This window comes from Pelodiscus sinensis, chromosome 17 (genome assembly GCF_049634645.1).
Source record: "Pelodiscus sinensis isolate JC-2024 chromosome 17, ASM4963464v1, whole genome shotgun sequence".
Classification (NCBI taxonomy): Eukaryota; Metazoa; Chordata; order Testudines; family Trionychidae; genus Pelodiscus; species Pelodiscus sinensis.
In genome coordinates, this window is record NC_134727.1 from 21,281,276 (window position 1) to 21,296,735 (window position 15,460).

The 15,460-nt window shown below is 39.2% G+C and overlaps 1 protein-coding gene across 6 annotated transcripts in view; it reads right to left on the minus strand.

Moving 5' to 3' along the window:
• Positions 1 to 372: 372 nt before the first annotated feature.
• The window catches only part of TCERG1 (transcription elongation regulator 1), a 57,900-nt gene continuing 42,812 nt past the window's right edge, over positions 373 to 15,460 (minus strand). For 5 of the 6 annotated variants that reach the window (XM_075900298.1, XM_075900296.1, XM_075900295.1 and 2 more), the window contains 6 exons: positions 10,487 to 10,651; positions 9,354 to 9,536; positions 6,860 to 7,039; positions 3,145 to 3,228; positions 2,775 to 2,875; positions 373 to 1,552 (listed from right to left, as the gene is read on the minus strand). In XM_075900298.1, coding sequence (XP_075756413.1) covers positions 1,351 to 1,552; positions 2,775 to 2,875; positions 3,145 to 3,228; positions 6,860 to 7,039; positions 9,354 to 9,536; positions 10,487 to 10,651 — 915 coding nt within the window. In that variant the 3' untranslated portion in view covers positions 373 to 1,350. Of the gene's footprint in view, positions 1,553 to 1,741; positions 1,833 to 2,774; positions 2,876 to 3,144; positions 3,229 to 6,859; positions 7,040 to 9,353; positions 9,537 to 10,486; positions 10,652 to 15,460 lie in introns of all 6 variants that reach the window. The other variant, XM_075900299.1, reaches the window with a different exon arrangement.

The window sequence follows — 15,460 nt, forward strand, 5'->3', positions numbered from 1 at the left end:
ATTTCTCTCATTTCAAAAGTCTTTGTGGGAAAAGAATGATAGAAAGCAAAGAGAATTGTGTTATATCAGAAAGATGTGAACCACCCCTCCCACCGACTAAGCACCAAAAGGAAACTCACTCTTAACATCACAAGCACAACAGAGGACCAAGAAACTAACCAAACACCAATTTTGAGTTTTTTGCTGTTTTGCAAATAATTTCATATTGTATTTGCACTTGAATGCAATGTTCTAGTATAAAAATTACATTAGTCTACAAGATTTATCACAAAATCTTGTTTTGTCTCCCTAGGAAATGGTCTATTTTCAGCATGTCTAATGTTAGTTTGGATTGTATCTCTGAGCTTAAACAAATGTATTAAGCGTGTTCAATTCATATATAAAAAGGGTTGTTTTTATTGTAGTTCAAATACATAAACTAAACAATCCCAACATTTCAAAATTAAACTTTAGAAACACAAGTTTAACATTCATAACAGGAGTATAGTTTACAAGAAATTATCCAGCAGGGAAATCCACAGTCTAATCCAGAAGTAAGTAAAGATCACTTTATGGTAAATAAAAATATGTTTGTACAACCGTCCTGTTCTGGGAACCATTGTTATTTATTGTGTTTCCAATTTTGAGCAAGAAATCACAGACAAATCTTCACTTGGGCAAAATAAACCTGATTTTGCCTGTACTTCAGAATGGGGGCAGGGGGAATAAAGCAGACCTGTGAACAACTTCAGAACGGTGTTTAATTTGGTCTCTGTTCACCTAATTCTTCACTCACATCAGTGTCAATCTATAGACTTTAACAGTTGATTTTGATTTATACAAGGGTGAAAGAAAATAGAGAATCAGACCCTTTGTTTTCAGATTTAAGAGAATATTTTTTACTGTAGCTATCATCACTTAATAGTTTGACTTGAGACAGTGTTTTTTGCCTGTTAAAACAGCTAACCTTGGGTAACCATTAGGACCGTTTGTGGGACTTGTGTAGCTAAGTTCAAACCACAAATGTCAAATCATCCTTAAGACTTGCATATATAACACTGCTGAGAAGAATGCCTCCAAATATCACTGACAACCACACCTCATATACAGATATTCCATTGTTCTGAGATCTAAAATTACTAGACAGCCTGCATGGTTGGGACTTTTGTCAGTCATGCCACACAAAGAAAAGCATAAATATCTTAAGTGTTCTCTTTGCACAAAGACCATTTTTATGTTCACAAACACTGCTGCTTCCTCTGCTCCTCAGATTTTTTTCAATAGGTTCACGGTAATGTAGATGTAAAAACCTGACATGGCTCATGCAAGCTTTTGAATTAATAGATACCCCAGTGTGAGAATATTTCATAATTATTTTGTTGTTCTTCTTGTAGGCTCTGAAGCTGTGGGAGGTGGAGGGGGACCTCGGCGGTCCAGGTCATCTACATAGGACACGATGAGCTTGCGCCTCTCCTCTGGCACACAGTCAAGTACCAGATAACGCTTGTCATTCTGTAAAATCTTTTCTACATCTTTCAGGTGCTGGTCAGATTCTTGGATCAACTTTTTGGATCTGAAATGAAGCATACTAGTTACCATCTGGCAGCTGAGAGCCTACATAAAATGCATTGGGAAACTTAGTCCAGTTACTGATGGCAGATGTCCAATTACAAAAACTACCCGCACCATTAGAACCTCTCTTGACAGCATCAGCAGATAAGTCAAGTGCTGAAAGGGCATAGAGACTGAGCTATCCTCTCACCTATACAGATGCCCCTTCAGGTCAGGGTTGAGGCACATTGGCAGGAATGTGTAAAAAATCTTGCACTGCCACTGCCTGTGCTGTATCTGTTCTGTGGATAAACAGAAGACTTCAGTCTTAATGGCTGCCAGAACCATTTATCAGCATTAAATGAACCACAAAAATGTAAAAATAAGAAAAAATAATCACAATTGAAATTGATCACTCACAAAGAAATAAACTATTAAAACATGGACGTTAAACTCCCAGTTGCAGTCCAATCTGACTGATGCATCAATCTGGCTACCGCATCAATTTAAGACTGCAATTCAGCCCCACTGAGAGCAGCAGTAACTGTGAAATAAAGCTCCAATACTTTATTCACAGCACTGGCTGCAAACGGAAACAAGAAACTGATTAGGATCTAATAAACCTACTCAACAACCTTCTACCTCAAGCTCTTTTGCTTCCAGAATGGGAACCTACCCAGGATCCTAATATTTTACAATAGGCTCAAGACCAGACTGATTTAAACAATTAACTTGTTTGTAAAGCAAATACCCAAAGCCCACTAAAATCAACAGGTTTATTATTTTAATGAGGGTGGAGTTTCAGACTTCGTCTTTTCTCCAAGCTCCCATCACTAGACGTTTCACTGGGTATTAAGGAGAATATTCAGCCCTAACTTTTAGGCCTGAACCAAGGATCCTAATTAAGCAGGTAATTTGGCCTCATCACAAAACAAGTTGAATTACTTGACAATGTATTCAAAATAACCAAAACAATGCTCTGAAACAAAACAAAAATCCAAACCCTTACTATACAACACTTGCCAACACCTGATAATAAGAACTGCAGAAGTCAACAGACACTACTCGCTACTATGCAACTTCATAGGCAGGCCCAAAAATCTAAAATTTTTGCACTAAAGCTTCTCAGACACTGGTCTATAAATGTTAGCTGGGAGGAGAAAGTGAAAATCAATTCGTCAACACTTACACTTAAAGTACAATAGAAAAAAGTCTTTGCTTGTCTAAAACATCATGACACATACCTGTATGTTATAAATTTGGTCTCTTTCAATAGCGTTCTGAAGTCAGCTTTGGCAGTAATGTATTTGTCTCTAATGTACTCTTCAAACTCCCTTTGTTTTTTCTGCACAAAGAAAAAATATCATAGAAAATTTGATGGTAGATCAATATTTGCTATTAAATTACAGTGTACAATAAATAATTTTATTATAATTCATTTACAGATCTCAATAGAAAAGTGGTTTTTAATTAAGATTTTAAAATAAACAAATATCTAACACAGTGATCGACATCTATTCATGTGAAAGGGAATCCATTTCAACAAGTATTCACTTTCTTTTGCTCTGGAAATTGTGGGGAGACTAGCAGCAATGAAGCAAAACTATTTCTTACCCTATCACTGGAAGAGAACTTAATGCACCTAGGATCTTCTTTAATGATTTTTTTCACTTCTTTCCATGTTGATGTTAGAGTAATCTTTCAAAAGAGACAAAAGCAGTTCAATATTGCAAATGACACAGAGTCCAAGCATAAAGTGATTATCATCACTATTCCGAAGTCCCTGAAATCTTCACACATAAGGAAGCAAATTAAGGACACAATTTTTAAATGTTTTGTAGGCTTCTTTTATACCAGGGGTGAAGAACCTAAGGCCGAGGGGCCCCCAGCTTGCCTGGATCTGGCCCCCGATGCTTGGGACTCCCTCCCCCCGCTCAGCATTGGGGAGCCCACACTGGTGCTCCACACCTCTCCTCCACGGGGCTGAAGCACACAAAATCTACCAGACTGGGCTCCCCTAGGCTCTGGAGTGCAAGGGGAATGTGAGGAGTATATTTCTCCTCCTCAGTCAGGGTCCACACGAGTGAGGGTTTAGTTTTCTTTTTTCTTTTTGCTTCTCAGTGTGTGCAACCCCCAACTGATTTTTCTGTGGGTCAGCAGGCCCTGTCCAAAAAAAGGTTTCCCACCTGTTTTATACCTTTAATATTACTTTCATACTGTTCAGTTGCACATTTTCCTTTTTTAACGCTTTTTTCCCTGTAAACTGGTGGATTTTAAGAGAGAATTCCTCACCAAATTATGATGGAATTTAAACTATAAGAAACTAGCTCATGCATATTTGGATAATTTCAACAACACGAATGCTGTATGTGTAAAAACAGCTGCCAACTATATTTAGAAGTCTCAGCATAATGTCAGGTATTCATAATTTTAATTTGTTTTAGTCTACCATATAAAATGATTATAATATTAGATATGGTTCTAAAATGATTTAATAAGACTTCTTCCAAAGACTTGAAGTTATGATGAAGTCAGAATGAGAGATAAGGGAGGCAGGAAGTCACGAAACAACAAATTAAGGAAGGAGACAAAGATTTAAATAGCATTAGTATAGACGTTAAAGTTAAGAATGAATTCTGCATGATGGTTAAGAAGATAAAAAGAGAAGGTGAATTAGGACAAGTTGTTAGATAGGTAGGAGCAAATTCAGAAGAATAAAAGATACCCAAACACTAAGGAACTAGGTCAGAATAGAAGGTATCACATAATGCAACACTGAAGAGATGTGGAAAAGAAGAAAAAAAGAATGCTTATAAAGAGGACACCAGAGTCAAGAGCAGGTGGCAGCAAATACTGGCCCACGGGGTAAATCTGGTCTACCCGGGTTATCTCATGGCAGACCCCCAATGCTATATTTACCTGCTCCGACAGCAGCTCCTGTTGGCTGTAAATTGCTGTTTCCGGATAATGAGAACCGCGGGGAAGCTGTTCCAGTCTGTACTGCTTCCCGTCACTCTCATTAGTCGGAATGTCAATCTGAAGCCAAAGGGAGGTACAATCACTGATACTTGTGGCTGTGCAGGTAAATATAGTGGCAGCAGCCCGCCAGGCGCTAACTCTGGCAAATCACTGCTGAGTTATTGGCCACCCCTGGTCAAGAGTGTGAAAAGACTGAATTTGGAAAAGGGATCACAACATTCAAGATGGTTATTATGATATATTTGGTTAGGTGATAAAAAGATGATTCTTTCCAGTATTTACTTTCCTCCTACTATTTCCTTTCCTAGGAGTAAAGTTGGTGTAGGAGAAAAAGCCTACAAAAGAATCATTACCAAGATGGGGTGAAGAGAAATCTAGAAACAAAATATCACAAATATTACAGAAGGTAAAACTAGAGGATGCAAGTCAAAATCATAGAGTTACAGGACAGAAAGGATCACTAGGTTTCATCTCCCATACATTATGACTGATACAAAGACCCTGCAATAGCAGAGCAAAAATTAAATGAGATATTATCCAGATAATCCTGACCAGGACCCCATATCCATACACTGCACAAGAAAGCCAAGCCCCTCAAAGTCATTGCCAATGTGACCTGGGGAAATTCCTTCCAACAATCAGACCATGAACCAGAATCAACTATCCAAGCACTGGAGAGAGAGAGAGAATGTTTGGTGCCACCTTGGAACCCACCCTGCCCCATATTCTGTCTCCAGCTGTGATCATCCCTGATGGTTCAGATAAATGAATTTAAAAAAACCCTCCCAGAACACATTAAGGGACAAAATATCCTCTCTGGATCCTTGCCGGCTGCAACCCTAAAACATGAGCTTTGGGAACATAAAACAAACTGGAAATGAGCCCCACTGCCCTGCCCCAAACCATCATGAGCAACCCGGTCTTACAGTTGCACTTATAAATTTGTCCAGCTCTTTCACAAAACTAGTTGTTTGTCCTCACTGTCCTCTTGGGAGGCTGTTCCAGAATCTCACCTTTCGGACTGTCAGAAGCCTAATTTCCAGGCTGAATTTGTTCATGGCCAATTTATATCCATTTGTTCTTGGGTCGACACTGTCCTTTAGCTTAAACAACTGTTCACTCTCCTTGGTACCTACTCCTCTAATATATTTAGAGAGAACAATCAACCTTCTTTTTGCAAGATTTTTCCAGTTTCCTAAGATAGACTCCACCATTCTCCTGATCATCCTACTAGCTCATCTCTGCACCTGTTCTAGTTCATATTAATCTTGCCTGAACATTGGTCAGACCTTATTTGGGCACCTATGTACTTGGTGTCAAGTATCAGAGGGGTAGCCGTGTTAGTCTGAATCTTGGTTATCTGCATTAGTACTTTGCTATCTCCAAATGCCTTGCCCAGTACACTCTAGGATCACATTTGCCTTTTTCACAGCCTCATCAAATTTGTAGCTCATACACCAGGTCTCTCCTCCTGCTGCTTCCAGATGACCAAACCCCAGCTTTTAGCAGAAACTTTATTAGACCTTTATACAACCGATTTTCATTCCGTATCTATCAGTTTCCAAGGTGATCCAGATTTTCCTATATAATATTCTGGTCCTCCTGTGTATTGACAATGCCTCCCAACTTTCTACGGTCAGCAAGTTTCATTAGCACTCTTCTACTTTTTGTGCCAAAGCCACTATTGAATAATTGGTCCCAAAACCAAACCTCGAAGAACTCCACTAGTAGCTTCTCTCCAATCTGATAATTCACCTTTCAGCACAATTTGTTGCCTTCTTCCCTTTAGCCAATTCCTTATTTATCTTACAATACTTGTACTGCTCCTCATATTTGCTAATTTAACTAATAAATTTCCCATAAGGCACTACATCAAATGCTTCTCCAAAGTTCAAGTATATTAGCTCAAATGCACTTCCCTTATCTTAAAAAATTATTTTCTCAAAGAAAGAAATCAAGTTAGCCTGGTATGATTTACTTTTGGTAAACCAATATTCCATTACATCCCAATTACCATTAACATCTATACATTTAATTAATCTTCCCTTCACAATTTGCTCTAAAACCTTGTATACTATGGAGGTCAGAGTAACAGGTCTGTAATTGTCCAGATTCTTTTCTTTCCCCTTTTTAAAATAAAATAAGTTATTCTCCAGTGTTACACTATTTCCCCCCATAAATATATTATTAAAATTGTATTAAAATTTTGCTATTTGACCAGCAATCTTACAGTCCCCCAGTGCTTGAGGGCACTAAGCTTTTATCAGAGGGAAGCCCCACATCATATAGAAACACTAGAAAGTTTTGCTTCCATTATTAAGACACTAATTTTCATACACAAGTCTCTTACCGCTGAAGTTTCATCCAGAAGTTGCCTAAAATGCTCCCTCTTCTTTTTGGTAAGTGCTTCAATATGTTCATTAAAAAGCTTCTCTTTTTCTTCTCTTTCTAGCAGGGAGCCAGATTCCCACCGATGATCTTTTCGGAGCGTCCTCCTAGTATCGGACCATGACACATCTGAAGATCTCACCTGACACAAAAATTTACGTTACAAAAATTTCATTTTTAAATCTTCAAAAACTTAACTTACACTTTATCATTAACTTTGTCTGAATTAAAATGGTATTTGGTAGGGTGAGGTAAGAGACAATGACATCTTTTAAGCAGCTAACCATTGCAAATGCCAACCTCATTCTGCAGTCTTACTGCATTAGTGCAGATGTAGACAGATATATCCTACCTGGCCTGCTCTGCCATTATCTACAGAAAAATCAGGATCCTCTCGTATGCTCTGTATTAATCATATAAAATCTAGAAGAATAGCCTCTGACGTACAGTATAATGAATTCCTACCAGCCAATGTTTACTCTTTGGAACCAGAAACAACCTCAAAAGAGCTGCCAAATCTATGTTACCTGCTTTATGCCATTAGCAAAGATACTGAGTTAACAGAAACCAAAATAATTTACTCCTCTCTCAAACGACTAAAGGACTTGATCCTGTGCTCAACCACCACCCAACTTTCGGAAATACCACATTTTAGATCAGCAGGTAGGAGGTAGGGATGTTACCAAATAGTCGTTTAAACAATTAACCGGTAAGTCTGAGCTTATCAATTAATCCAAACAACTACATGTGCACACACCTTGCTGCCTCTATATCAGAAGCAGCAAGGAGGATGGGAAGTGGGAGCCGGTGCCCGTGGGGATACGGCTTTTAAGCTGGCTCCCTACGTGCGCCCATTCCTGCGAGCCACCTGCTCCCACCTCCCACCCGCTGCCTCTCTCAGAGGCAGCAGCACAGGGGTAGACGGGAACCAGTACTCAGTGGGAGCTGGCTTAAAAGCCTGCCCCCTACGAGCACCATATTGTGTAGAGCGATTGCTCCCCTCCCCCGCTACTTATGTGGAAGGCAAGGAAGACAGGCAGGAGCTGGTACATGTGGAAAGCAGCTTTCAAGCCAGCTCCCTGCACATACTGGCTCCAGCGGAGCCGCTTGCCCCCCTGCACTGCTGTCTCTATTAGAAGCTGCAGTGCAGGAAGGGGGTAGGGCAGTTGGGATGCCAGAGAAGCCTCTGTTCCTGGGAAGCTCGGGCCTCCGGAGGTTGCTGTTGCCCTGCACTGCTGCCTCTGTAACAGAGGCAGCAGCACGGGGTGGCAGGTGGGAGCCAGTCTGCATGGGGAGTTAATTTTTAAACTGGCTCCCCTTGCGCACTGGCTCTGCATGATACCCCAGGCAGCAGTGCAGGATGGCAGGGGGCTTCCCAAGTGTGACGCTAGGAGCACATTGGCTGCCACCCTCGGGAGGAATATTTTAGTAACCATGTCACCTCTAAAAATTGTTGCGGCTATACAATTGCTAAAATAACCGATATCTAACATCCCTAGTGGGAGGTGCCCCTTACACACCATGACTTGAGAGTCTCATCACACCAACACTGCCCTCTTAGGAAGTTTCAAGGATTGGATCAGTTAGTGCAGGGGTGGGCAATAATTTTTGACTGGGGGCCACAGAAATGTTTGATGTGGCCCTGTGTCGCCAGAAGGGGCGGGGGCCTCAGGCAGAAGGGGCAGGGCCAGGACACTTCCATGCTTCCCCACCCACAGACCCGGATTGGTCTTGGGGTGGGGAACTTGTGCCCCTGGCGGTGGAAAGAGACTGTGTGCGCTCGTCCCCTGTCCCCAAGTCAATCAGGGCCTGGGGGAGGGAGAGCACAAGAAGTCTTTTGCTCTCTGCCTCCATCCTGCAAGGAGGTTGGCACATAAAAGTCAACTGCCAGCTGCTGCACACTCCCCCTGCCCCCAAGACCTGATTGGCCCGGGGGTGGGGGTGGCAGGGCAAAGTCTCTCGCTCCCTGCCCTCTGGTGTGTGGCACTTATGAATTAATTGCTAGGGTTGACTCTAAGCCCCGTTTGCTCCCCCATGGGCCAGATATCAACCTGCTTGCCAGGCTGGATCCGGACTGAAGAGGCCCTTTTGCCAACCCGAGCTAGTAAAATGAAGTGCTCTCCAAGTGAGAAGAGCTGGGTCAGATGCTATGCTCAGGGCATGAGTAAGGTAGACAAAACGAGGTGAGAAAATACACTTGGATCAACAAATCTTGATTTCCAGTATGTGCATTTGAGTTTCTAGTACATTGTATTATTGTAAGAATGTACTTATATAGTGTTTTAAAGACTTTGTAAGCCGCCTCAAATATTTTAAATAGAGAGGAGAGGTAAAATATAAGAACGACAGAAAGAAAGAGCTAATGAGCCATTTTCTAATCATAGTACTTATTAGATGTAATAATCAGATGAACTGTTTTGGGCAAATCAAATCAGAGAGAACTGTGCAAGCCTCACCATATCAGACAGAAGCGCCTTAAAATTCTGGATCGCTTCTTCTCGTTTGTGCTGTTCACGTTCTCTATCAATTTCCTTGGTCTGCTCAGAACGAGCTTTCTGAACCTCCCTTTCTCGTTCACGCAAACTTGCCTCAATGCGAGCCTGCCTTTCCAACTCCTTTTCCTTTTCGGAGTCTAAATTCTGAATCAGAAGCAAAAGCATAATATTTCACCATTAACAACATATAAAGAGTTAACATCTTTTATAGTTTGATAATTTAAAAAACAGTCAAAGGTTTAACAGTCAATGGAAAGAAGAGGCGGAGTATCATTAAATAAACTGTCATTTGTGAAATAGGTAAAATAAAATACATCACTTCTAAACTACTAAAGCTTGTCTGTATTTTTGAAAGAAACCCCTCTGTTGTTAACAATAATTTACTGGCAAAGACAGGTTCCTCACCCCTGCTTTATAAAGCACTTAGATCTATGGATTAAAACTTCTACGTAATCACTAAGTGCCATTAGTGAACACTGCAGATTTGGATCTCCACTAGATAGGAGTTAGGAAATAAAATGGTTCAGAAAGAAACCACTCTATGAAGCATGCTCCCTGGTATAGCAACAAACTCAACGGCAGAAAGGCTATTTTTAATTTCTCATTCATAGAATTAGTTTCTTGAAGAGACAGGTAGGAACACAAAACACGTGTGAAAGAAACAACAGAGGCACTGCACAGAAGTCAACTGGGCTACTACATGGAGTTCAGTGGAAAGGAAACCACATGAAGAAGGATATCTTGGCTGGCCTGGTTGGGAATACCAGACTAAAAAAGAGCTACTGCAGGCTCTGGCCCTGTCTCTGCCTGATGTATTCTTTCAAGTATCTCCTGCACTTCTCAGGTTTGTGCACAATGGCAGAATTAGCATGGACATTTTGCATGAGTTGTAAACTTGTGTCAATGGATGAGCTGGGAGTATATGATTAACAGCTAATTTATGTGACTAAGTATCTAGCTATGCCTTCAATTAACAGGAACTATGAAACATATGGCTGTCTTCCATGTGTATCACTACAAAAGTGATAGTATTAAAATCTCGTAACAGGAGAACAGAGAAAGTATTACCAAGCACTTCAGTATTATATGCACACCTTAGCTATTTTTTCAATGTACTGTTTAAAAAGGTCTTCCCTCTGTGAAGAGCTATCCACTGCTTTGTAACGGGGGTCAGTCTCTACTTTGTCCTTCACTTTGCTCCAGCGAGACTGACTGTCCAGGTGGTGATTAGACAGTAGTTCAAAAAAGTCCATTTTAATCTATATTTTAAATACAGGGAGAAACAAAAATAATGAGTAACAAACTTTAATTTCTGAATGTTTGCTAATAGAAAATGAGTCAGACTTACCTCAATGAAGCAAATTATATGAATTTAACATATTAGAATACTGAAATCACTAAAAGTATATTGAATTTTAGGATTCATTATCTCTAAAATCCACTTCCACTTTGTGGGTTATTTTTGTGAAATATATTAACTCTGTAATACTAGGACAACTATAAAAATCTAAGATGAGCTATACCACTTATGGAAATATTTATTCGCATACTTCGTTTTCTTGCTCTACTCTAATTTAAGCTTTCTTGCTGAACTTTTAAACATACTAATCCCTCTAACTGATGTACTGCACAAACCAGTGTTTCAGGGCATCCATAACACAGAAGCTAATTAGATTTTAAGCAGAGCCCTAAATAGGTAGCATAAATACCCAAGGGTTCATGCCTCAAATATACAGTGAATGAAGGAAAATACTGTATCTGCAATTAAACAGCTAACAGTATCACTAGTGGGATTTTAGTTACATTTCATTAAATCTTTTTTCACTGAATACAGATATACAGCACTTACGTATATAATGATTATAGTCTTAAGAAGATGTATATATTCAAAAGTGGTGCCCATATGCTATAATTCAGCAGTTACATGTAAATATAATTCAAGATTAAACAAATATTTGTAGCTACTTCTTTTAAAAATGGAAATGGCATGTTACATTTAATAAAAACCTCTTAGCACTATATAGAACTACAACATTATGGAGGACTAGTGTACCTGGTCCTATGATAATTTTGGATCTCAGGACAGAAGAACCAAACTAGCAATATAACATTGCATCAGTAGTTGCAAGAGCAGCTGGTAAGGTTTTTTTACCCTGGGATGAATGTTCCTCCATGTCCCTTTTAGGACTTCAGGATTTTTTCTTTAATTTCCACCATTTCAAACTTTAAAGAGCCTGGCATTTAATCTACCCTCTTTCTGAATCAAGAGATCAAGCCCCCAATTTGAAAGGTCAGTTCACATCACTTGTTGAAGGATTAGAGCCTACTGACTGGCTCAATGCATTCTTTAGAGTTAAGCATGCTGCCTTCACAGCATGACCAAACCCTGGTGGGATAGGAACAAGACCATAGATAATGCCTTTACTGCAGAATATTACTACTCTCTAAGTTGGACTGGCTTGGCTATATATTTTGCACTCCCCCAAAAGTTTCAGTTCCCACATACAGAGGTTAACAGTGAGTCCTGAAGACTAATGTAAGGCTATTAGCCTTATCAGCCAACTGAAATTTTCCAGGTCTCTTAAAATGACACACACATAGTTATTACCATATATTAGAGTAAAATGAAGATCAGAGCCAATATTCTGTAGGCTTTCCCACTGATGAATTTGGCTCTTTAGAATGTTTTCATTGCTTAGGTTTGTAAAAAGTTTTATGAACTTTTTCTGTACTATTATCTCAAGATAGTAAAGATTAGGAAATAATTCTTCAGTGTTATAGTGGAGACATTTGTACTTTTTTACCTACAGTACTGTTACTCTCCCTTACGGTGCTGAACAAGATGCAAATGAAAACCTTTTACTTATTTTATAAAATGTTGTATGTTGTTCCAGAATTGATCTTAAATAAAACATGCAAGCAGTATCAAGATACAAAGCTTTCTAAGCCATGAACATTAGGAACTTACATTTAAAATGTAAAACAAGGAGCTTTAAGATGTTACTACAGAAATCTAGAAAAGTAAGAGTATCTTATTGGTCAAAGTGTAAACAGGAGCACTCTTTTTAATGTATATCTATACAGATCAACTGTGTCTACTTCTTTTTCATACTGGTCACTAGGGATGTGAAAGGTTAACTGGTAAGATAACCCTAAATGGGTGATGCTTACCAGTTCTGGTTAATCGGTGGGGGCTGGGAGCAGCTGTTCAGCTGTCATGGGCAGGGAGTTGCTCCAGCCCCACAGGGGGCCTCCGTCTGTGGGGAGCATGGGAGTCCTGGAGGCAGGGGCTGCTCCAGCATCTGGAACAGCCTCTGTTCATTGGGACAATGGGCCTGCCACAGACTGAGGCTGCTCCGGTGGGGCTGGAAACTGGGAGCTGACAGCAGCCTCAGCCCGGGAAATGGCAGCCAGTCCCAGCCCGGATCCTGTTTTAGTCAGTTAACCAATTAAACGTTAGGTTATACAAATGTTTAACCAGTTAATTGATTAACTGGGATTTTACATTCCTACTGGTAACTATGCTATTCATTAATCCATGATGAAAGCCTTATGAGAGAGTCTACAATTATGCCAAGAGAAAGAGAAATAAACACTGCACATTCAAACCAGGACTGTAATGGTAATAAACTGGCAGTAGCTCCAGCTCAAGAATCAACACATTTTCCCCTATTACTACAGAACCAATTAGCTGTCTTTCCTACTCCTTTTTTTAAAGTTGCACAATCTCACCAACTAGTACTGTTTCTTCAGCCCTGAAGGCATTGTCTTAGCTGTTTAGTTACCTTACTACTAGCGTGTTTGGTAGTAAAAGGAATCATGTAGCCAGTAGCTGTTTTCCTCCGAAAACTCAATGCCATTTTCAACAATCTTAACACAGGCGACAATATAACGCTGTTTCAGCACCCAAAAACATTTTAGTTATATGCACGTGGCAGTGCATGATGACAGGCTGCTTCAAATCAGTAAGTGGGGCAAGATATTAACAATTCATTAATTAAAACAATAATCTAACAATATTTATCATCTTGCTATGTAAGGGCTTAAGATGCTGCCAACTTCAAGTTTCTTGAACTGGGAATGAACAGAGTAGAATACCTAAACTAGAGCAGAATGGCAGGTAGAAAGTTATTAATATAGGATGCTAAAGGTTAGATGGAACAAAGGTAATGCTCTAACCTTATAATCTTGGCAAATAAATATATATGGGTGAGTTTGCAGTTTTGATTGAGATTGGTGGCCCTTTATGCTAAGTCTTCAGTCAACGTCTATTTTAAGGAGAGGCCAGGGAAGACAGGAAGTTTTCTGGGTCAATATGATGACCATCTTGTAGTTAAACTTGCAGTTACCAGCACATATTACACTTGATTCCTTCGTTTCTTTGCCATGAAAATTCCTACACTGAGTCAAATTTCACTACCTTACTCACTCTGACAGTACCCCTGGAGTTCCACTTACTCATATATGAGTACAGATGGGCAGGATCTGACACAGTATAGTACAGTGAAACCTTTGTTATCTGGCACTCTGTTAACCAGAAAACTTTGTTAACCGGCATTTCCCCCAGCCACAATACTGTCACATCTTCAGGTGCACAGGCCTGGCTTAGTTTACCGTGATTGGCTTAATGTTTTACGTAAAAAGTATTAATTATCTATCTTTAACTCAAAATAGAAATGTGAGACCAACTACCAATATTAAAAACTTGAATTTACCATTATTGTCCATTGTTTTTTCCTAGGTTGATGGGACCCTCAGATAACTGGAATTTTTAGATAACTGGAGCGTGCCAGATAACACAGGTTTTACCGTAATAAGGACTATATGACCATCAAATGATAGGCTCCCATAGTTCTGTTTATTATAATAAATCACAAATGAAGAATATCAAAGAACTATAGTTCAAACCCTTACTTTAAAGATTTCTGTGAAAAGCCTACATTCTTTATATGAAATCTTTGGATTTTTAATATTGGCTGAGAAAGCTTCACTTTACACTTTAACTGCCTTATTTTATTTTACTTTTTTTTTTTAAGCAAAAGAAAATAAGGCTGAAAATACTGCAGGTGTATTCAGATTTTTTTTTTTTTCAGTCAACACATTCTGGGTACAACTCTCATCACTTCACAAGGAAAAAACTAAAAAAATGTAAAGTACCGGAACTGCGGGAGGCTAAAGTCACCACACAGAGATACCAATTCTTTCCTCACTAGGGAATCCCATAATACTTTGCGTGTCAGTGTTTGACAGCTGTCAGACTGAACTGATTGACAGGCCGCACAGCACATAACTGTAAAGTCTATCCACTTGTTATAAAACAGAATACATAAAATGGTTACAAAAGGCTTTTGGAGAAAGAACATTAGTTTCAAGTACAAACAGAAATACAATCTTTCTTCTTTTAACTTGTCTAATTTAGAACAATCATGCAACATTACAACTAAAAGCACTTACATCTCTTTAAACTTTCAACTAAACTATTTCTATTATGCAAAAACAGTGTTTTTAAATTCTATATTTGTAAAAGTTTAGGTATAGTTTTCAATTAAATTTAATCATTTTTCTCTGAAAGCATAATCATTTATTGAAAATATCAGCCACAGAATAAGTGTAATTTAAAAACCAATAATGCATCAAATTAGCAGAATCAAATTCTTTATTTTGGAAATATTTATCCAAAATTGCCAATTGCAATTATTAAGGTATTCCAATTCTTCTAAGCTACACAGCATTTTCTCTTCTGCAAGTATCACGGTACTCTCTCACCATTGCTTCCTAATAAGTGGAATTTATACTGCTCTGCTTCATACAACTGTTGGATATTTTAAATGTCAAAAATGATTAGGCTTTTGAGGTTATTTCTCTCCATTCACACAACACACAGGGACATTTAGGAAAGTGGCTGCATATTCTGATGGCAACACTATTGATGCCACCTCCATAGCAGCCTGCTTCCCCAGTGGTAAGCATTCGCTCCCGAGTATTGACATCGCAGCCAAATGACATTTGGAATTCATTAATCTTTAATGGTCGACCTTTAATTCTGATAAGCAATAATTTATACGTAA